Source organism: Parambassis ranga, chromosome 14 (assembly GCF_900634625.1).
Source record: "Parambassis ranga chromosome 14, fParRan2.1, whole genome shotgun sequence".
Lineage (NCBI taxonomy): Eukaryota > Metazoa > Chordata > Actinopteri > Ambassidae > Parambassis > Parambassis ranga.
The window spans coordinates 16,894,861-16,919,356 of NC_041034.1; the positions used below are offsets into that span (position 1 = coordinate 16,894,861).

The 24,496-nt window shown below is 43.2% G+C and overlaps 1 protein-coding gene across 1 annotated transcript in view; it reads left to right on the forward strand.

Moving 5' to 3' along the window:
• The first annotated feature begins 1,672 nt into the window (after positions 1-1,672).
• Positions 1,673-24,496, forward strand: part of spns2 (SPNS lysolipid transporter 2, sphingosine-1-phosphate) — a 52,729-nt gene continuing 29,905 nt past the window's right edge. The window contains exons 1-2 of the mRNA XM_028421005.1: positions 1,673-2,105; positions 16,817-16,882. Of these exons, the coding sequence (XP_028276806.1) occupies positions 1,874-2,105; positions 16,817-16,882 (298 nt within the window). The 5' untranslated portion in view covers positions 1,673-1,873. The remainder of the gene's footprint in view (positions 2,106-16,816; positions 16,883-24,496) is intronic.

The following is a 24,496-nucleotide window of genomic DNA, read 5'->3' on the forward strand; positions in this document are numbered from 1 at the left end:
CTCCCTCATCCTCTAGCTGCCCACAGGATTTGCTTCAGCATTTCACCAGTTTATATACAACAAAACTGATGACAGACAGTAAGACGGAGCAAACGTTGCTCAGGATGTCTCTCGCACAGTCATTAGAAAGCAGCCCTGTTCATTGGGAAAAGAGCTCGTTGGCCAGCGTCCTCTCTGGCTTTCAGCAAAATCAAGCTACACTTGTGAGGAATGCCCCCTCAGCACGCCCACCTTTCACTCACTGTGAACTCTGCACTCGAGCTAATCAGCGACATCTCAAGTTTTCATGCTCTGCCACACACCTCACTCCTCAAATCCCATCAGTACATTTTGCTTGTCAAACATCCAATATCAATATCCATACAGTGTCACAGCTGCACAAAACAGCTGTGCTCTCCTGTGCAGATTGTTAGACTATGGACGAGGAATAAAAAGTTTAACAGTTAAATGACACTTTTACAACTTTGTGTCTGAGGATTTTAGGTTTAGAACTAGGTTCCTGTCGTAAATCTTATTTTTCCATCAGGAGTAACTTGGTCAATGTGACATTTGGATCCAAATGAAAAATCAGTGTTGTAATGGCTCTGCTGCACCGGGGAGAGAAAAACAACTTATGCAAATTTCAGTGCACCACTTACAATTAAATTTCCTGACCGTATCATCGTATTAGCATATATATCTGTTCAGACTTGGGTCCATAGCAGTACTGTAAGATTTTGTCCACATTGCATGGTGTGTTGGTGGTACTGCAGAAAATACAGTGATTGTTTGTAATGGCCAATGGTCAACTTTGAGGCCACGCCCCCGCCACACCATAACTCTTTTCCAAGAGTTGTGGATGTGTTTCGTGTCTTGTCACCTTTAAAGACGTCAGTGGACTGTTGACATGGCAACGTACCAAGCTAAAACAAAGCTGCTACGCGTAAGGGGGCGCTATAGAGCCATTTTCCCGTGTGCGCTTCAAAAGTCAGCAAATTTCAACATTTTTCAGCCGAATACATTTTTTCTACCAAGTTTGGTGAGTTTGGGCATATTAAGGCCCCCGAAACGGTGATCTGGAAGAAGGGGGCAAAAAAATGTCTCATGATGTCTGATGATAGCTATTTGTTAAACTGACATTTTCTTTTAGATTCACATATACATTGACAAGCTTCCCACACACCCAGTCAAACTGAAATAGACATTAAATTGTCACGTAATTATCAATTGAAGGAGGAAGTTCTGGTGCTGCTTAAGCTGTGGTGATGTACCTGAACCTGCACCAGCCATTAAATCTAATAAATACAGGAATTATTATAGCTTCCTCTTGGTCTCCAATGTGTCACATTTAGTGACCTACTTCTATTAGCCTGGTTATTAATATAGATTCTCGGTCAGCAATCTTTGCTTCCTTAAACTAAAAATGTGATAATAGGGTAATAAATAAATAAATAAATTAATACATACATAAATTAATAAATAAATAAATAAGAATTACACCCAGACATTTCCCATCGCTCTGAGCTTCCTCAGATATATATAAAAAATGTTTTTCCCAGCCTCACCACAGCTCCCCGGCGTGTATCAGTATCAGGTGCGCCTCCATCATTCGTTGCAGGGTTTCAGGAGGGAGGAGTCTCCGCCAGGTCACACCCCTACACACTCGCACTTGGTCCTTAGGAGAGCAAAAACTAAGGAGCGCACGGCTCGTCACAGCGCGCTGCTAGAAAAAATATGATCCCGACAAGAGCGGCTCTTGCGCTCCAGCCTCTGAGACAACATTTTCACTGCGACTTATTTTAACTGAAATCACTGTCCAGTGTGGTCCTTAGTGAACTATTTTTCTCCCTCTCTCTCTCTCTGTATTTCTGCGCTGGATCTTACGTGCCAGAAAATGTGCGTGGAGAGCGATGGATGCGAGATAGAAGGCTGCAGCAGTTCGGATGAGGTGCGCACGCTGTCCGGCAGCATGAGTCCCGGACTGAAATCTAACCCGGACCTTCACCCCTGCAAACCAGGGCAGAAATTCCGCGCTGCGCTGCTCAGATGCCGCTCACCGGCTGCTGCCGCTGGGATCCTCAGTTTTGGGAACGTCCTCAATTACATGGATAGATACACTGTGGCCGGTAAGGGACCTGACTTCTCTCTTTCTATCACCTCTGCTATAGCTGATTTATATTCTATTTTCTGAGGGCATCCTGTAGAGAAAGTGAAGTATATATTTTTTGATTTTATTTCCTGGAGTGCATGTGCACTAATTGGCTGTCCAGTCTTGTGGAGCTCACCTCAGCTGAGACGGGCGGAACAATGGGCTTGCCCAAGCGCAGTGGACTATCTGCTGAAACCACGGGGCTGTTTGCTGTTTTCAGTGCTGTAGATTGTGCGCTCTGAGCGCTGATTCAATCAAACAGATACTATCATTCAGAATTGCTTGACTGGAATGATTTGCGCCTTCGGGTGCTGGCAGATAATTGCAGATCGATCAATTAAGGCGATCATCTCTCCATCCACGGACCTGACTGCATGCTCTCGCACGGTGTGTGTGTGTGTGTGTGTTGATGTCGCTGTGGGATCATCTGTCAAACCAGTTACTGCGACTGTAAAATTACACAGAGAGAAAGAAGAGCGACAGAGTGTATCGCCACGAAGGATCAGTCATTAGTTCCTCGTTGTGGGGAGCGATTTAGTTGCTGTGCGGCAGCTCACTGTGTGATGCTGAGACCTCAAGTGTCCGCATTTCCTTACTGTACTGTAGTGAGATGCAGAGCATGGTCCATTGAAGATGAACACAGTGTGCATATGGATTTTAAGCCCGCAGTCACGAGGAAAAAGCTCAAAAATGAAGTGACTTGGGCATAGACGTTAAAACAAGTATAATTTTTTTGTTTACACATCGTAAGAAAATTGTAAGAATCAAACTATTATTATTACTTTGTTTCATTTTTCAATTCTTTTTAAAGAAGCAATCTTAATTTAAAGTCATTTTATCTTTATTTTTTGGATGATGTATTTAAGCTGCTTTTTGAGGTTTAGGCAATTAGAGTGCGGCACTGAATGGGTTAAAAATATTGCTGCAGCCTGAGAATAGAGGGAAGTGTGTTCACGGGGAGAGAAATGTTTTCCTGGTTAAAGTGCATGTCTCTCTATTCACCTGATATAGTCACACATTAACAGTCTACGCTGTTGTAATGTTAATATGTAATTTTTATTTTCCGCATAGCATACAGACTTCTCATTTTTTTTAGTGCAGTAATCAGAATAAATTGGAAGGATTTCTGTCTTCAGCCACAGATAGAAAGCAGGAGCGGTCAAGTCAAATAACACTGTTTCTCTTATAAGTAGCCACATGCTTATGTGGCTCATCATTGTGGAGGTTTCAGGTCCAGTCTGTCAACTGTAGAGCCACAAAGCCTGAATAATCATTACAGCAGCGTGGCTCTAGCTGCAAGACAGCCATGCCAAGAATGTGTTAATGTAAACTACTGTGCCATATCTAATCTTAGCATCTTCAAGCACCACTCAGTCACAGCAGACAGGCTAATCATCCTCATCCTCAGTCGTGGATGTGTCACTTCTCCCCCCCCTCTACAGTAGCAATTTGTACTCTTGTCTCCCTACACCTCCCCATGCTTTGATCAGAGGAAACCCCTCATTAGGGGCTCAAGAGAAACTGTATTCCTCTGTCGTCTCCATCATGATGCCACCTCTGTTCTTTGACAAATCTCATCAATACCCAAGAAGCAAATCCTCTACTAAAGCTGTAAACTTTGCTGGACCGCAGTGTGATCTAGCTGGGACGAGGGAGGATGACTGAGTAGAGATGAGTAGAGAGTGGGAATAAGGAGGGAGGAGAATGATGGGTTAAGAAAGGGGGGGGTGTGCTGGATGCAGCATCTCAGAGCTAACCCTCTGTGGAGAGAGAGGCAGTCCATGTGGTGCAGTGGGGGTCCCTTTCCCACTGCTGCCACCTGAACGCTGCTGGACAGTTTTGCATTATGCATGGACAGCATGTGCTTCAGACCCTCGCACAGAATGACGACCAAGTGTGTTCAACACAACTAATGCAGTAAAGCGTGTACATAAACGGAGGCTGGGGGATGTTATAACGCAGAAATATAATAATATTAATTTTGCACTACAAGATTAGAGTTTTCTGTTAAACAAAATGCTATTTTCTCCTTCTGTTTTCTGCTTCGCCTTCACTTTCCTCCTTTGGTATCAGGTACACCCCAACTCATAGATCTTACTGTCAATTAAGCCAGCATGAGCGCACATTAACAGACAGCACACACACATACACACATTTCAAGAGGGCCTGAATGAGTGAGGGGAGTTGTGTAGGGAGGGGCTGACTGCTGCAGAGGCAGGCAGGCAGGCAGAGGGAAGTGGACGCAGAATGCAGTGTGAGAGATGCCCCCTCCACCCCTCGGCCCGACGTCAAAAGGTCTTTGTACCAGCAGCCATTACTGTAGTGTGTGTGGATCACTAAAGCATTGTCACAGAGACACAGGATGACCATTCTAGACACCGCCGCTATTCTGATCCACAACAATGATGGGAAAATTGCACCCAGCAACGCACAGCAGTGCTGTCAAAGACTTGGATCTTTTTGTTAAAACCCTTGTGTCAAAGGTGAAGCCACACACACACACATAAAAAAACAACAGCAACCACAAACTGCAGCCAGTGATTCCACCACTTGACTTATCCAAGATGATGGTCACAATATCTTGTTTTTTCAATCTTTTGTTTGTTTTTTTTGTTTGGGATGTGACAGATTTACTGCCAATATATTTTCTACATACATTCTTAGATCACATTTTTTTCCACATAAGCATGAAGAAGAAAAATCATCAGATTATACATGAACTCTTCAACTTTTCCATGGCTTGTAATGTGTTCAACTCAGGATCATCAAAGGCCTACAAAGAGCTCAAATTTCTACATTTTCCATATTTCTGTTGTCTGGGATTGGCAGACAGACAGTGATGTGGTTTTTAGTCAGACTCACTTATGGGCCAAATTCAAGCATGAGAGAGACCGGTATTAAGTATCATGGGCACTGAAGAGAAAGAGGGTGTGAATGACAGCGTTGAGCCACACACTCTGTGTTGGACTCGAGACTCAGCTGTTCAGCTTGGTGGGTCAGACCTGACCTGCAGTGCTCCTACACAGGCATGAGCTTCATTTTACGACTGTCTGTCAGGGTGAAATGGGGACCGTCTGGGACATTTGAGGGTGTTCTGATCAGGCTGATCACTCCTTTCTCACAGAAATACCAGCATGGAGAAAGATGAGATGAGGATCCAGCTTTACAGGATGCAGCCGGATGAGTTACGTTACTCCAGCTTGGTTGATTGTGTCTGGCCTTTGGCTGCTGCCATCCAACCCGCAGCCACTTATGTTCTATTTGTTGTTCAGAGTGCATAAAAGCTCTAAGATTTAGAGGGCCACTGCGTTTAATTTAATTTGAGGTGGCTTTGAAACCTTAAATCCCGGTGTTGGTCCCTCTGTAGTCCCAAAGCAGACAGTCCAAGCTCCTCGACAGCTTATCATAAAGCAGGGATTAGGTGTTTTTTCAAAGAATATGAGGATATGGGAGGCAGACAAGCAGCACTTAAAGTTATTTGCTTAGTAAGTAAGTAAGCCCTGATGTGTGTTAACTCTAGCCACCCCCCTGTGAGTGCGCAAAGGGGCCAATTTGTGGGATGCAGCCTGCAGGCTAATCTATGCTGTGCAGAAATGTTGCGGAGCCATAGATTAACACTTCTTCCACCGTCCGGGACTTTAAGCTGAGTTGTCTCAGTCAAGCTGTCATTTCAGGAATATCCCCAAACAAGGTCACATCCCATTGGACAAGTGCAGGACCCTTGCATGTGAACTTTTGGCATCTTGCATTTGGACACAGATGACCCTGTGCTAATAATCCTCTTAAGCCAAACTCGTTACGCAGTAAAAAAAAAAGATGTGGCAATCTATCCTGTCTGACAGGCCAGGCAGATTAATTCCTGTTAGCTTTGTCCAGTATGCTTTGTGTCTAGTCATTATCACTGTCCACAAAGGCCTGAGGCAGTGTTCTGCATTAGCATCTAAGGCGAAAAAAGAGTGTGTGTTGTCAGGAAGTGTTCAAAATGCAAAGTGCTCCACTTTCAGTTCCACAGAGAAGAAGAGAAGTGACTGAAAGATTTGTGAATAAATAAACTTCTCTGCTAAACTGTTTATGTAACCACATATGTAAAGTGTCCATGTGATGCCTTTTTTAGCTCATAGTAGAAATATGACAAAGCAGATGTCAGGATGAGGAAGTGTGAGAGGTTGTGTGGGCCATGCTCGAGTCACTTTAGGGTTCTGCTGCTGGCTGTTTCACTCTTCGCCCATTTCACCCTCTCTTGTTTTATAGCATTCACATTAAAGGTCCCCAAACAACGGCAGAGGCACTAAAAAGATGGAAGGGCCTCTAGTAATTTACTTTATAGGGTTGCTGCCTGTTTTTGCCAAGCTTTTTCCATCTGATGTGGAGCTGGTTCGAATTAGACCAACAACATTGTACAGTATGTATCCACATGTCTTTGAAAGGAGGTTTCACCACTTTTGCACTTTTTAACTACATTTCAACATCCCCCACAAACTCCCTAACATCATTCATTTTGCCATTGACAGCGAAATATCGATTCTATTCAACAGATGTTAAAGTGAAGTCCTGCACAACTTCCTACCAGGCGGTCTTTTCCAGACTGGTTTCCCACAGATATCCGACTAATCTCTTTATGTCTATATCCTAGCACGCTATTCCCACTGCTGTGAGAAAACAGTCTGTGTGTTCTTTAGGCTCCGATTTAGCCGACGTCTGTAATAGTAACAGATGGAATTAGACAGAACGTCTTCCTATGCCAGTGGAGGTCCTTTCATGTGGCTACTCCAGAATTTAAGATGAAGCAGACACGCTTCCATCACAGCAGCTTTCACCGTGTGACCCCAGCAAGCTGTGAACGCACCGCTTAGGTCCTTTCTTTCAGTCTTCCTGTCCATACAGCTATTAATTTGGCATTACACCCAACTTTTATCCTCCATCAATCATCACAGCTTGCATATGTGATATTCTAGAGAAGGTAGTTTTACACAATGCTGCTTATACTGAAGACCTGAGCTTTTCAGAAAGACGAAAAAGGAGCCAAAGATATTAGTTGTGGTGAAAGACACAGGTGCATGCAAGTGTTCTTAAAACCACTTTAGTTAATTGTACTCCAAGTGCTCAGGTCAGCAGTCAGACAGATTGCACCACACAACTCTTGCAGGCAATTATAGCACTTGAAAACCCAAAGTGATGGATTGCTGCAGGTGTGGCACCATAGCTTACATATATGATTTTTAAATTCAGTGTGTATATCTATAAATCAGCTTGGAAAGATTCTCTGTCTTCACTTCAGAGCTTGCATGAAAAACATCATGTTTTCAGCTTCTCCTCACTGTCAAAGTAATCCAGTGACAGCTGTCAGTGCATACATGACAGCACTGCAAACAAGGACGGCTGGCAGCTACTTCCACATACTTTTAATGTTAGCAGTTTAATTCAAGCGTGTGTAATGTGATGAGATGACCTACAAAAGCCAAAGGTGCTTGATTAAGTCCACGATTACAAACCTTGAGATAAGAAGCAATATCAGCTAACTTCCTTTTGCTTAGGACAGACAGGTTGGAACGACAGGAAGATGATTCATTGGGAGCGCAGGCTGACAGATTCACCCAGACTCCATCCAGCTTTTTCTGAACACCCATCCATAAACTTTAAATTGAGCTCCTCCCATTCTGTGTCATTATCTAAGAAGATTGGAGTGTTTACCTGAAGAAATGCTGAAATGCGGCTGGGAGGAAGGAAGAGATTGGATTTGTGTTGAGAAATTGTTTGCTGTTTGACATGTTGTCAAATAACAGCTCATCCTGAGATAGGAAAACATTTCCTCACCCCTGCATTCCATTCCTTATCATAATCACGGCAATGTTTAAACAGGGAAATGACCGAGCTATCGCACGCTAATACTAAAAAACACTTCTAGGTAATTTGTAAATAGCATAAGGTGTCAGAGAAGAATAATAGCTCTGCTTCAAGATAGAAACATCAAAAATACTTCTTCTTTTTTTGTGAGTCAGACGTCTGACCTTTTCACTGCCCAGACTCCACTTCATCCGGCCACACATCCATTTCAACACACACCAAGAAAAATAACACATAACTTCACAAAACAACACCAACAAGTGAAATTCTGGTTTGCTGAATGACATATTCAAATGTTCCCCTGAGCCTGCTGATGTGATATGCCATGACTAAATGGAAACGGACACAACACAATCTATTTTGTATGCTTGCAAACCTACACACACACACACGCTGAATATTGATCAACTGCTTGGAATTTGTTACATGTGATGAAACCACTCTAAAATTGGACTTTTCTCTGGCACATTAACAAATAGTTTTTGAAAGATCTGGGACCTAATATTGACCTGCATGAAGTGCAAGTTACACCCAATGGTTGTAATTGTAGCTAGCAGTAATATTAGCTCTCAGCTCCTGGAAGCTCCCACAGCTGCTAGAATAATATTTTGAGTGTGTATTTACAGCAGCAGCCCTTATATTTGAAAAGCCTTCCTTACTGAGGAGGAAAAAAACTAATCTTTTTCCCCCAATTTGCATGTGATAGGGTAAATACTGAAGCCGGGCAGAGAGATTATATAATCTTTTATATCCGTCAATCAGGCCATGGATAAGGTCATGTGTGCGTTTTTATTTTTATTTGATTTGTGGATATCTGTCATCATCTAGCTGTCAGAGCGGGATGAGATGGCAGCAGGATTTTCATTACTCTCAAGTGTGTATGTGTGTGTGTGTGTGTGTGCGTGCGTAGAACCAGGGGTTGAACAGAGGCACTGACCTCTGTCAGAGTCTTAGATTTTTTTTTCTGCTAATTCCCTGGGTCAGAGGTGAACACACACACACACACACACACACACAGGAGCAGCACCGAGTGGGTTTCATCTGATGTAAATGGTTCACACTTAGGATTAAATTCCTATGAGAACATGTTGTTGGGTTTGTGGTCCTATATGTCAGTGCAGTCCGGGGAACAACACATATGTGCAGATATTAAAGCTAACGTTGGGCTACAATCTGGCATCATCAGCGCAGCCTCTAATTAAATTCTGGCTGATTTTGCGCAGCTCGATTGTGGACATCTGTTTTTTTTCTGCACTGTGGGAGAATTTGCTTATGAGACAATGACAGGCTGAGTTTAGGTGTTTGTTTCCACGGTGCAGTTGTACACCAGAACAGTTGGTTACACCTCACTGCCCAGGCTGGATTATTACAGCATTCTTTTGATTCCTCTGCACCATAAATGTTTAGTGGTCCGTGTTTAAAGACAATGCTGCCGACAGCCAGTCAGCACACCACTTCAAATAGACTACATTTTGATTGTGTGTATTTTTATACAGCTGATATACAGTTTAGTGACTTTTAGTGGTGACGTGCCCCTGCTTATTGCCTATTCCTTTCTAATCCTGTTCTATTTAATGTCTGATTGATAGCTGTGTATGGCCTGAGGCGTGTGCGCAAGGTATGTAGACTTGGTATGTTATGCAAACAGGCTTGGTATGTTAAGAAAGATTGAGAAGAACCGAAAAAAGGTTCCTTAGGGTGCTTTCCCACGCCGATAAGCACTCACCTCAAACCCTGTGTTTGACAAATGACAGATAAAGTTCCATCTTTTGAATCATATTATTGGCACATTGTAAAAAAAGCACTTTTGTTGGAGACCTGCTTGAAACGACCTCATAGGTCATTCCTTACAAGTTTGTGCCAAAAGACATATTTGGGTTAGTCTGAGTGTTTGAAGTAGTAGAGGAAGTAATGAAATGTATATGTTAGTTCATCAGACAATGAAAGATGAACCTTGCACATTTAGCTGAACTGTCTCCACCATAGCTGGCATGAGATTGAGTTGAAAATGAGTAGTTTGCCCTATCAGGACACAGTGTGTGAGCGTGCCATCTGTAGAAAGGTCACCTTGACGGCATCACGAGGTGAAGACATTGTCTTATGGTTTTTCCTCTGGCTGCAGCGGCCAGAATTCAGGAGGACTGGTGAAGATTGAAAAAAAATATTTGACATTGATAATTATACACATCTGTAAACTCCCTGGAGACAGCTTAGCATAAGTTAAGCTGTCAGAGTGTAGGCACTACAGCAAAGTAATCTCACTGGCAGATATAGAGAGTTATGATTGATGTGAGGGAGTAGGAATAAACTCATTTGTGGCCACAGAGCAGATAAAACCTAGATATGGCGGAGTCCCTCCTTGTTTCATCAGTCATATTTACCCTCTGTGTGATCTAGACGAGCAGTCCTGAAATAAATGAATGCTATATTGCGAGGCAGAGATGTGATATCCCACAGTCAAAAGCAACCTGACACTCATTACGTTTATAATGGCAGAGTGATGCAGGCTTAGTGATCCAGTAAGAGTCACAGTTTATTACTTTTTCTTTCACTCCTTATTATAAAAAACATCCATGTGTTTTAAATGACAAATGTTTATTATTGGAAAATGTTTGGATTTTTTGGCATGAATACCATATTGCCAGGTCCCTGTGCACCTTAATTCTCCAATTTGTGAAGCTCCAGCACTGAGATTATCCTGAGAAGATAGCCAAGCCATACCTATTTGATGATAAATTGAGCTGAAAATAGAAAATTTATCCAGTTTTTATCATAGCAGCTGGGGAGGAGTCAGATGAAGGAGATGATCAAACAGAAAACAAAGAAATATGTTGTTCAGTATTTAAATGAATTTATCATTATCATTTTTATCTTTCAATAATTAAAATTGTTGTGTGAATGGGTGCAATGAGGGAAGCTACTCCCACAAAGGCAGTCTCCACTTTACGTAGTGTTTACACAGCGTGACAGCCCCCATAAAACCACAGAGACCAGAATAGAACTGTAATAGAGGAGAAATGAAATCTCATTAAAAAACACTACATAATGACTTTAATCCTCCACACTGTTATGTAAAAAAGCACTGGGATTACTGACAGGATAATTCAGACACACACGTCCACACGCTGTTTCTGTGGGAGCTGTTCGACCACACATACACACTGGGTAATGTCAGTGAATGGTGGTCTCTTGCCACTTTACATCTACATGTACACAGTCTTTTAGTGACATAACCTGTTATGCATATGCATCTGCTATATAACGAGCATCATCATTAAACAAGACAAGGCTTTGGCATCTCCATAGCTTCTGCATTCACTGAATTCTCATAATACTTTACTCTGCTAACAGAGAATTATATAAAAGTAACACCATTCCCATCAGCCTCCACTGTACCACACCATAGTGCGAATTACCAACTGTTAGCAGGCTCTTTCTATTTCAGGATACATTTGTTAAAATGCATATAAAAAGCAGGTTGAGCACTTTTCTTTTGTTCAATAATATAAACTAAAGAATGACCTGTCCAGAGTCACCCTGCCTCTCGCCCATAGATAGCTGGGATAGGCACCAGCCCCCTGTGACCCTGCACTACTATGGGTTCAGAAGATGTATAAAGGGATGAACTAAATATGTCTAAGACTGGACATCCATATCACCTTTCTATTAGATACCACTGTTTGGCCTTTTCACTATGATTTTCTCCAGTGAACATGGCTGGTTTTCTAAACTCCACATAAGTACCCTTTCTCCCGGTCCACATTTACGGTTGAGTTCAGCTGCTGTTCAGTATTCCTGAGAGAGACTGGTGTGAACCAGCACAGCTCATGGAGATCCCCTGGCAGTCAGACAGTCTCATCTCATCTCAAATACCTTTGCCTCGCTCCACTGCTTCTCTTTCCAATACATCTAATGCATTATCTCATACCAACAAGCAGGCTACCCTCTGGATGTATTATTGATGAGCTATAGGTTTAGTCTGCTTCCTTGATGCTGCACTATGTGTCTTCTTCGCTGCCATCAAATATTTAGCACGTACTGGCGGACACTAATGCACCACGGCTCTTGAGCTGAATTCAGGCTTTTGATTAGTGAAGGAAAATTAGGTGGAATAAAAAGCCCTATTAATCAAAGTGGTCAGGCTGGAAACACTTCAGGCCTTTAATTTAATTTCTGCCCCAGTTTGCTTGTCAAAATTTAAAAGATTAGAGTGAAGCTGTCTGAGATGTCATAACAGTTTTATAGCTGAAATAACAGCATATTCATCCTCACACAGTGGCAAAAGCCCTGATGTGTGTAAGATACTAACAGTAATCATAGCTACGACTTGATGAATGACAACAGTACAAGTGGTTTTGTGTGAAGTTGTGACTTCACATAAACTTTCTAACATGCACTCACACGCTCCTCATCCCTCTCTGCTCTCTGCTTTTATTGGGGAATCCACCTCTGTGCAGCCCTCCCGTGCAGGCAGCTCCACTGTTTCCCAGACATCTGCAGCACGTTTCCTTTCTGTGTGGCAGGCAAAGGAAGTGGAATGGAAAAACTGCTCCCCCCCGCCCACTGCGGCCACATGGCAAGGGAGGAGAGCAGTCGGTCAGGAGCCCGCCGGCCACAGTCGGGCATATTTGTGGTCAGCTTTCTCCTCCGCTGCAGTCTGAGCCGCTGTGCAGCTCGGCCTGCCTGTGCACCCCGCCACTCTCTCCCTGCGCTGTTTCTTTCTGTCTCGCACGCTCAAATCCAAAAATTGGTCCCAAGAACAACCAGAAAAGACACACTTTCTCCCCACTCATTATGTCCCCCCCCACTGTCTTCCTTCCCAGACTATTTATACTGATGTGGGTGACACATGAAAAGGGATCACCCCTTTTGCAGGAATAGAGGGGAAGGATCTGGCCACATCAGCAGAGCGGTTCACCGCTGCCCGTCATACTCTGGCCAGAGTGAATGACTTCCATCCATTGGCTCCTTCTTACTCAGACGCACAAACAGTGAAACCAGGGGAAAGGGGAACACACACTCATATATACTAAACAATGGAAACATATGCTTTACAAGACCAACCCAGCCCTGACTGACCTAATGTAGCTACCACCTATTTCTTCCCTCCTCGTGGCTCCTCGCCTCTATCTCTGCGTCTCACCACCCTCCACTGTTTAATTAGACTCCTTCCTCTTAGCCTAGTTTCTCTGAGCAGAAATAGAACTGGGGGGGGCAGAGATCCACAACTCTCTGCTGGGGATTTGATATAAAATCTGTCCTCTACAAGCTGATGGAGGTCTGCATGTTTCATATCTGTGTATGGTGCATGTTGGTGTGGCATGTGTGGGTGTGTTCACCTAATGGTGTATTTGTGAGTGTATGGCCACAGGCTGCAAAAACAGCACGCTGCATACACATGTAGACATGTGGTCTTATATATATGTTATATGTTTTTTTGTGCAAGATGTTTTGCTGCCTTGATTTACTCTACCTCAGAAACTGAGGAGGAGAGAGAGTGCTATTCATATTGAAGAATGATCATTCAGCATTCATCGCTCTGAATGGCCTATTTGTGGCATGTTAACATTGACAAATTTTAATCATTTCTTCTCAAGCTATACTGAAAGAAAAACAGCCATAAAGGCTGACTTTATGAAAGCGTAGAATAAGTGTCAGCTCCACGCTGCACTACACTGTGTATACTGTGTTTTAACTGCAGTGAGCTACTGAATACAGTAGTGTGTGTGTACAGTTCAGAAGAGAGGTCCTAAAGTGTCAAAGGAGACAAAACTGAGACTATAACGCAGGTAAAGAGATAATCTAGAATCTAGAATCACTGGCAAGACAAAACCAAGGGAGTCTAGCATTTGTTGTGGAGGGAGTGGAGTGCCAAGTCACTGTCAGTGTGCATTGCTGTGTGAGTTGCTGTTACCTTGAATGAAGATGTAAGGAGTTGGTTGGTGTTGTTGTGTGCTGTCAGGAAGATCCACATTCCTGTGATGTTTCTTGCTCGGCATCATGCTCTGATGCACACAGATCTTCCCAGAGGCCTGAGAGTTAAGAAGCTCATTAATAATGTTTAGTTAAATGGATCCACAGGGTTATATGTGCAACATTGTCAAAATGACGATATAAAATATGAAATTTCCAATTTTTTCTCCCCACTGTTGCTATGTTATTATTCACAGTGCTTCCAGCTCTGTTTGTGGAACACCTTACCAAGTGTTACATCATGAGAAAAGCTGCAATGAAAATCCTTAGTAGAACAAAAAAAGTCGTTTGGATGTTTGGAAAGCTACATTTCTTTATTGTGGTTACTTGACCTTTATCTCTTTTAGCACCAGTACAATATTGCCATGGCAACTAATTCGGTGCTGACTGCACCATCAGATCTATTCCACTGTATAAATGTTTCTCAGTTTGAGTAAGAAAAAAACAAGAGAAGATCAATAACCTCTGAAAGACAGAGAAGGGGGAATTGCAGGGGAGATCAGGCTAATGATCAGGAACAAGAGATCAAAAAGACAGAGATGACTGTCAGGTATTAAGAGGCTGCAGTAAGAGTTGAGATGATAGTTGTGATAAGCTGATAACTGCTGTAATCCCTTAGATGTTAGCACAGTTCATTACACCGCTCATTGCACTTCACATTATGCACGGTTGCTTTAATGCTGATTTCAATGTCTTGATACAAATTTTGGAGGACGCTGTGTGTTTGTTCAGAAAGAAATGTTCACATGTTTTGATAGATCTTATCTTGTTGTAACATGACCTCATCAAACAGTAGCTACAGCACTTACTTTCTCAGCTCGGCTTTCTTGTAATGTCAGACACCATTGTGGCAGTGCTGCCTTTATTAATCGAGCAGTAATTGTGTGGTAAGTGTAGACGGGTGTGGCTCAGACAAATGCAGACTCTGTCCAGGAGGGACGCTCCACCATCTGGCATAGGAATCCCCCTCCCAGCAGGCTGTGTGTATGTATGTGTGTGTGTGTGAACTTCTTCGAGGCTAATTACAGTACAGCTGCAGTTGTACAGTACACTGTTAAACACTTTTGTCGCTGTTTGACAGGCCTGACAGGGGGGAGGCAGAGTCACTGTGATAGCCCACCTGTCTGCCCAGGGCATGTAGGGATGACAACCTGATGTGTTTTTGCTAGAAGTGTTTTTTTTTTGTATCTGGGTGTGACTGGTGAATGGCAGATGAGCTCAGTGAAGCCTTTATTGTAAAGGCTATAGCAGGTTTTTTTTTTTAGCAGAGATTTAGTTTAAATGGAAAATGCATTCACACCATTTGGCCAATCAGATGAGGATTCAGATAGCTGTATGCTATAGTCACGGCCAGCAAAGACTTCTAATGCCACTTCCACAAATGGCCACATGATGCTGGCTTAAAAAAACAAGTTGGTTTTAGTAGTGAAGTATGGACTTCATTGGGGAATTCAGAGTCTTCCTTCTTATTCACAGGTGATTGGTTGGACTGCGGGTTTCACTGAAACCCTTTAAGCCAGGTCATTATGAAAGAGAAAGAAGTCACACAATTGTTAGTGTAACACCTGAGAAAGAATGCTGTTATAGTTTGAGAATGTGAGCAGGTGCTTTGACTCAGCTGACAGGAATCTGGCGTATGTCTCTGCTCCAGGTCACAGTCCAACCTTCCTCTGCATCACACCGCCTTTGAAACACACCCTGATGTTTTGTTGACAATCAGACAAGCCATGTCAATGCAGAGGATTGCAGAAGCAACCACATCTATTAAGCAGAGCGAGGTATTTGGTTGTGCTCCTCTCTCATCGTCCTTGGAATGCCCGGACATCATGCATTAGTTGCTGCCGAAAGGTGCACTAGTCTGGAGGTCAGGTTGTGCTGGGTGATACTGGTCTGCTGGGCTCACAGGAGGAGAGCAGACAGATCAGAGGCAGCCAACTTCTTAAAATGTTAGTCATGCTGCTGTTCCATTTTCATGAGCTGTGTTGCAATCCCCAAGACCAGCCTGCCAGCTTCACAGAGAGTCGGCTAGCACTACCAAGTGCGCTGTCTGGACTGCAAGCAGTTCTAACATGTTATGATGTTTTTTCTCATTTTATTTTCAGCTACAAAAAAAAAAGACTTTTGAACTGGTGGTGTCAGGAGGAGTTAAATTCATTTGATCTGGCTTGTTGCTTCTTGTTTACTGATGTATAAAAGTGCAGGTTAGCCATAGAGAGATTTGTTTATCATCATCTTGATGTTTATGGTGTGTTAAAAAAATTATGAGATTTCTTCTAGCTCCATTCAACACAAATAAATAATATAATCACACGCACCTCCCTGTCATTCACTTTATTAAGGCGTCAGTGTGATGCACAGTATGTGGATTTCTTTCATTCCAGGATTGAGATGACTTCAAAGACACTGTGGTTTTTCACAGCACTGTATGTCTGCACAACTGATGAAAGCCACCTCACATATAGTCTTAGTGTTGTCTGGTAAAACTATAATCAGGGTCACTGTTGCTGTTTATATGAGCCAGGGAGAAGCTAATGGTGGAAAAAAAGTGTGTGTTATGGTGGTGTTTTTGTAACAGGAGGTGTGTATAGCGTTTTAACACCACAATTTTTTTGTATGTTGCACCCTGCGCTGAAGTTGTTGCATCCACTTACTAAATTTTAGCACAGCATGGCAGCCAAGAGAGCACTTATCAGGGATATTATATTGCACTTCAAGGATGTTAAATGACAACCTCAGTGTCCGTCCATCATCTTCAACAATAATCACAAGCCGCAAAAGGCCATCCTAAGGCAGATAGACCTAAGTGTCTCAGTACATGAGGTTATGATAAATGATTTCATTCTGATGATTTCCCTGTGTTTGTGTTTACAGGTGTTGTGGCTGACATCCAGCAGCACTACAGCGTATCAGACAGTGGAATCGGCCTGTTGCAAACAGGTAAGGCTCCTTTAATCCCATAATTATACCTGAGAAAATAGCCCAAACAGAAATACTTTCTCTGTGTGCTGAGGGTAATTACTGTGATGTTTTTTTTTTGAACATGGGACAATGACAGGCAACAGCTTGAGCCATAATCTAACTTCTGATCTCAGCCCGTGTAAATGACATGCTAAGTGCTAAGCCCCAGTTAATAACATACTGAGTATGCTTGCCGTGTTTTCTGTTTTTACACACAAACAGTACAAGAGTTTTTTCTTTCTGTTATTGAAAGCACAATAAACACATACAGATAACACATAAAGTGTTTAAGAAGAAGTCATTCACATAATCATTAACAACTTGCTTTGGCTCCAGTAGCCTTTATATAAGTCTGTGAAATTTCATTACTTTAGTGCATCAAAGAGTGAATTTTAAATTAAAGTTGCTCATAATCTACTTAACACCACTGTATCACAGGCTCACTTAAGTGAGGGAGTAACAGCAACAGCAAAAGGAAAACAGTCGTGAGCCAGGCAGGCTGTTCTCCTGAGAGCCTGACGACTTCAGCACAGGGCAGGGTTTCCTGCTCCACTCTGGACCCCAATGAATTCACCTTTTTTTAGGGAGATAGATTGCAAAGCCCTCTTATTGGAGGACAGGACCCCGTCTTGTCTGTGCATGCCCTCAGACTCATTCAAACACTAACAAACTTGCACACAAAGTGCCATTGAGGACAGGCAGGCAGGGCTGAGTGTGACGGGGAGAGAATACAGTCCAGTGTTGTCCTCCACTTCACTCTGTGTTTTTTAGGCTAACTGTGGTTGAGCTGAATGGTGTGTTTAGGATAAAAATATCTAGCAGGGAAAAGAAATCAGTGTTGAAATTTCAGTGAATAAGCCGATTGATCACTCCCTGATCAATCTTTCTGGAGAATTAATATTCTCACCCTTTTCTTTTTGACATTTCTTCTCCTCTTTCTGTATCTGTTATCTCCTTTTTTTATACTGGCAACACTGTTCAAACATACAGTGGTGATTTAGGGACGAAAATTCACATCAAGCACATTTTTACAAGCCTGAGGAGGGCAAAATGTGAATGTAAGAAAATGCCACGACAAGCTGTTTTCCCCCCTCAGCTGGGTATTTAAAAAAACACTCTGACCTTTCCAGGTGATGTCTGCTCTGACCAGCAGACATCATGTGTATGCAGAAACAGGAAACAGTGAAGGGTGTTTGACTGTTAATTCTGTTTGCACTGGCTCATTATTTAGGTTATGCACACAGCCACACTGGCAGAGACCCACACAGTATGTGAGCTGAGTTGCATGCACGGCTTATTTGCCCTCTGCACTGTCTGCTTTAGCAAAAGCAGGACTCCTGCAAGTGTTTGCCTGGCCTCTCCAGGCCTGTCGCGGTTCAGACTCCACTTGGCCCCTGATCCCCAGGTGACCTCTTTCTCACAGAGAGCTGAGGAATTCTGGGTGTCTGGTCCTCAGGCTGTGAGAGCGGGTGGGTGCAGAAAAGGAGCCTAGGTGTAAAGAAGAGGAGGAGAATGATGCAATCCTTGGCATGTGCACGTATATGTTTACAGTTTGGACATTTCCCTTCTGGCGTCCCCCACCCCCTAACTTCCCTCTCCAGAGGGAACAATTCCCGGCTCTGTGAGCACCTGCAAGCCAGGCTGGTTCTGCCTTCTCTCCTTCCTGGCTGTCCTGGCAGCTCGTGTCCACCTGGGAACGTAAACTGCCAACGTAGGTGTTTTACAGGCAGTGGGCGTTGTGTGTGATGTGGGCTTTCTCTCATTCTCTGCTGCCAGGTCACCCTCAAACTAACACTGACCACACATTGTAGGATCCAAATAATAGTATAAACACAGAGTCAGAAGCACTTTATGAACTTGGGAAAGGAACAGTGTTGATTCTTTGCTTTGGCTTCTCTTCATAACTACTGGAATGAAACATTTCCCCATATCTAGACTTCTCTGACAAGTTGTTTGCTTTAAAGAAACACTAGTCTGATGGACCACTGTAGGAGCCCTTTAGACCTGCTGCAGTGTGATTATTGCACTGAACAAAATACTATTTTTTACTTGTAAATTATTTAAAGACAAGACAAAGACAATCAGCTGAAGATATTTCAGTTATTTAGATGCTTAAAAAAAGATTACACAACACAACACTAAAATTAGCGCGCTCATTTCTGCAGTGCATGTGTCATTACTGACATCTCTGCTCTCGGTGTACTGAGAATTAAGTGTTCGAGCTGTCTATCAGGTTAATGTAAATGCATCCTTGCTTGAGCCTGGAGCTCTGCAGCCCCGTCCATCAGCAGGCAGGTGATGTTCTCACCTGAACTCAGCAGACCTGTCAGAGCGCCGGGACAGCCTCAACTCCCACTGGAAATGACAGGCCTATGTGCTAATGGCCTTCAGGCAGTGACTATCTGAAGTGAGTGACATTCACACACAGCTGTGAACAGAGTAAGTCCTCAGGGTACACAGGGGGGCACGGAAGGTTAATGGAAGAGTGGAAGGGGAGAGGGGCTTCACCTGGATGGTATTACCTTCGGTTCAGGTGGAAGTTTTCAGCCCTTTTGTTAGCCAGACTGGGAAATCTGAGAGAATCTTTGCTCCTAACATGCTAAGGTATTGAAGTGCTTTAAGGCAGATTAGAAAAAAAGTTCAATTATCTTCCATAATAGAAAGGTGGCATAATCATTTGCAGCATGGAGTTATGGGGTCAGTCAGGCTGGATGTACAGAGCGGCGGCGGCTTAATAAGGAGCCATCGCTCAAAACAGCTCGCAGACTGTCTGTGCCCTGTTCTGTGTGTGGCTGCCCACCTTGTCTGAAACATGACACCAACACACACACACACCAACTGACATTGCCCTAGTCTTAACACGGTGTCAGTCAGCCAGTATGTGAGCTGTAAGGAATGAGGCCACAGGTGCTGTGTGAGACTTATGTCTAAAGCTCTGCTAACATATCGGACACACAAAAAGCTTTAATGCTGAAACCTCAAGAAGTCAAGTCACTTGGCTGCTCATGTTTGCCGCTGAGAATCTAGTCCAGGCTGACCTGAAGCCTTGGTTTACTGAGGTGTGTCAGAGTGTATAGGTTTATAGTAGAAGTCAATTAAAATTCTCTAATGCTGAACTTAGGCCTCTCTGATTTCTGTTACGCAGCACAGCGGAGCTATCAGTGCTTGATCAGCTGTTTTGGCCACTCACAGCTGCTACTATTTTGTCTCTTGCCCTCGTTGGTATCCCTTGGTACCTTCGCTCTCTCTCACTCTCTCTCTCAGCAGTTTGGCAGCTGTTGTTGGCTTGTTTTCACTCCCGCTAGCACCTTATAGAAGTTAGAGGAGAAGTAAACATGAAGGGAAATGAAGGGAGAAGAGAGAGCCACCTGTGACTTCCTCTCTTTGGTCATGCATGGTAGCAAGGTTTAATCTCTTCCACTATTGATTCCCAAAGGCAAGTAATTGCATTGCAATGGTGTTCAGCGACCACTCTCCTGCTGCGACGAGAATAGAACGATGACCCAATCACGCATCGACATTGCTGTGTGTGTATGTGTGCCTCTGTCTCGGGCTGTTTTTATAGGCCACGTCTCAGAGGAGGGCAGCTGTTGGGTGATGATTGGCACCCTGCTCCCCGTTTCCTTCCTCTTTCCTCCCTGTTGACGAACCAATAGCGCTGCAGACGAGTGACTGCAAATCCAATCAGGATTTTAAATGAGCATGCTGTCAACCCCTTTTCATGTAAATGTCATATCATATTACCCCTCATTTTTATGCACCACAAAAAACAGTGCAGACAAAGGAGTGGTGGTGGCATCACACAAATGTTTTAATAATTGTGTGATCAAGCCGCTATAGCAACAAGATTTTCTTTTTTATGTATCTGCTGAAAGAAGGCTGATCGATCTTTGCTTTCAGCTCTGAGTGGCATCAACAGATCAATTAAGCACACACACACTCTTCATAGTCAACCACACATGCTTGAATCATGCATACCTCCGCCTTTCAAGGTCAAAGACTGCTGCTGCTGCTCTCATTCAACGCTAAAAGAGTATAAGGAATATGTGCATGTTTGTGTGTGTGTGTCAGCCCCAGTTTTCATATTCCATTAGTCCCAGTAACAAGGGCAGCATACAACACAGACAAGCACGGCCCCTCTGTCATTTCAGCCGGAGCTTGTCATTAAGCTGCTCCTGCAGTTACAGCAGGAAACGGCAGGAAAGAAAAACACAAGTGCTCTGCCGCTAGATCCAAGCTCCATGCCATGTCACCAGCCACAGGAAAGTGTCCCTGGAAACATGTTTTTCTTAATGCTGTGACTCAAAGAGCAGTCTGGAACTTAACAGAATGCACATCTTGCTACTACAAGCACCTTTCTTTATTGCTCCCATATGTGTTTGCTTATACTATGTGCTGGTTATGTGCAAAAAGATGATGTTCCACTGCACTCTTGCCAGCCGTGCTGGTATTTGTAGCACCGTGTAATTCACCCCAGCTGCAGTGCTCATATTGAGCAGGTAGTAGAAAGATTTGCTGCGGCTGCAGTGACAAGCCATCAGCTCCCAGAGTGGCTGAAAGACTGAATAAAATAAAAGGGGGTTTAAGTTGGCATTACTGTAAGTAGCATTTGATGGCAGCTTCTGAAGGAATTAGCTGCTCAGTTTGACATAGAGACTGCAGCATGGGTATTTCCCAGGCTGCATATGGCATTTATCAAACAGCAGGCAAAAGCATTGGTAATCCAACTCTGGTGAAATCTGAAGTTAGGGGTTTCTCTCAGACTCTGTGGTGATCAGAAATGTGAGGAATGCAGAAATGTTTGGGCTCCACATTCAGAAGGCAGAGACACGATGCCGGAGACACATGTAAGAGCTCCGGTGTCCAAACCAAAACTGTGTGTCACACCCTCAGCAGCCAGTCCCATTAATCATTAGAGGAGGAAACAAAGCTGCCACTCCCAGCGGTACCGCACACCTGACAGAAAACACATTAGTGGCCACAGTACACTGGACAACATTGATTATAGCTGGTGCTCTACTTACTTCTCTGTGCAGCAGTGTACTGCTCTGACACTTTACTCATTCAAACGATCAAGATAACAAAACATATGGAACATCTTATCCTGGCCTTTATTGTAGTGAATATTGATTTTTTTTCTGTCTTATTTCAAATGAATATTAAAGCGTGCAGCCAGAATAAATTACTCTGCTCCATATTGTTACACAGCCGCCTTTTACGAGACCCACAACTCTAGTAAACAGCATTAGATTTAGTGTTGTGTAAAATATGATACACCAGAGACAGTGCAAAGCTCGAGGCTGCATTCTGTTAAACAAATACATGCAAATACAGTTTCACAGCCACGGTTGTATAGCTATCATGTAGTTTCAATGGATGATGCTAATTAATTCTAAATAACGTGTTTTTGCGAAAACATGATGCAGTAGTTGCAGCTCACTGATGCTGTTATTTATTGTAACTGGAAATGGTGAGGGATCAGTCCCATGTAGAGTTGGGCATCCACAATTGGAAATGAAACACTTCTATTATGAAAGGACAAGCTGATACTGTGCCCCCACAGATACTGTGGGAGGTGTTGTCAAATATGTGTCAGCCAGCATCCCATGCCAAATACACTGCAGTGGACTGTTTCTTTTTTATTTCAGGTTAATTTCAATGCGTATGTGTGATTGACTGTGTGGTTTCTTTTCTGAGGAAGATTACATATGACTGGCGTTCCTGACATTTTCTGTGTGTGATGACATCTGTGGTATTCAGGGTTGGGTTACCTGTTGTACTCCCAAGCAATGCCAATGCCTTCCACACAATGCTTGAACCGGTAACCTTTAAGGGTTCTCACATTATATTTTAGGTGAGTCATCGCGGTGACACACGAAGATGTCACACAAAAATAGACGGTAAATCTCACAGATTATTGGATAATACCAACAGAAGGCCGTTTTTATGCTGCATTATAAAACTGATTACCTAATCTGTAGAGGTAAAATGAGCTGTTTTACAGACAGACATAACTCATCTGTCTCTTCATATGAATAGCTGCACTGTGTTGTAATGATGGAAGGGGCAGAGGCACAAAGGTGGAGGAGGAGAGTCAACAGACACTGTAGTAGGAGGCTGTATTTGTGGAAGCAGCGTGTTCGCACTGTACTGAGCACTGAGACCTCTGCACACGTCAAACAGGTCAAAGTGACACTTTTTTTACATGCCACTGAATGACAACGCCCGGCCTGCAGACATGTACAGACTTGCAGACAGGATACACTTCTCCTGTTCCTCTAATTTGGTCTCTGACTGCTGATGGACATTCAAATTCTCCAAACTTGTAACTCTAGGTTAGTTAGACTGTCAGGTGCCACAGCTGCAGAGATGACAGTGATTAATGAGCACGTTATTAGTTGTATCATACAGGCACTGAGTGCTGGGGATGTTGATAATCTCCACATCCCCTCACAGCTTTTGTTTGTACTGCATTGTATTAGCTTCTCTTCTGCATTCTGCTTCTGTCATTGCGGCAAAAGGAGCTCTGTCCCACTTGATGTTTATATTAAAGTATTTTTATTATGTGCACTGTGTGTACCAGAGCTCGAGTCTATGACAAATCACATTTACTTCAAAAGTGGAATTGGTGGTTTACAGGCTCACAAGGAGCACTTGAAAGGCAACGCAATCATTTCTGCATCTGCATAGCTGCAGGATTAAACCACACTGTTTACTGTTAACTTTTACCGCCCACGACTCCACGTTATCAATCTAAATCATTGTCAGTCACCTTCAGGAGAAATGTGAATTATCTGATATGCAGCCAAGATATGCATCGCTGCCTTTTTTGTGAACAAGTAGATGATCAAATGGGCTGCTGAGCATTTGGATACTCCGCTGCCGGATGCAGAGCCTCACAGGTGCTCTCTTCAGGGGAATCCAGCGTTTCATAGGGAAATGTATCCGTACAGGCTCAGTGAATATCAATCACACACAAACACTCAACATATGTGCATCTCTTCCTGATGCACTATTCACAGTGGCACTGAATCACAGGGGGTGAGTCATCCCTGGAGATATTGTTGTTCTGCTGGCCAATCAAAGAGACGGCTGGATGTCCGGTGTTTCTACCCACCCTCTGTGTGACATGTGAAGGAGAAAAGTGTGTATGTGTTTAGGTGTGTGTGTGTGTGTGTGGGGGGGGGGTGTCTCTATGTTCCTATCTGAATATTGGAGAATAGGCAAATGGAAAACACACATATAATAGATAAGGTGTCAGAGGCTTTGGTACCATAAAAGTTTAACAACAAAATTAAATGAGCACATTATGCAGTAAAAGCTATTAATAAAAGTGACATTTTCTATATGCTGCTGGAGTAGTGACAGATGTAATTTGTCACAGACAACAAAACGGGCAAAAATCACATAACAATGAATGACTGGCAGTGGTACCGTAAGTGTGTTTGTGGGGTTTTGTGTCCACTGTGAGAGAGGAGGTTTGGAGCCTTATTGAATCATCTGCTAACAGGTTCAGAAAGTGCCACTAGAGGAGAAAGATTAGAAATGATGTTAGGTGATGATAAGAGTAGATGATGAATTAATAAGTACGGA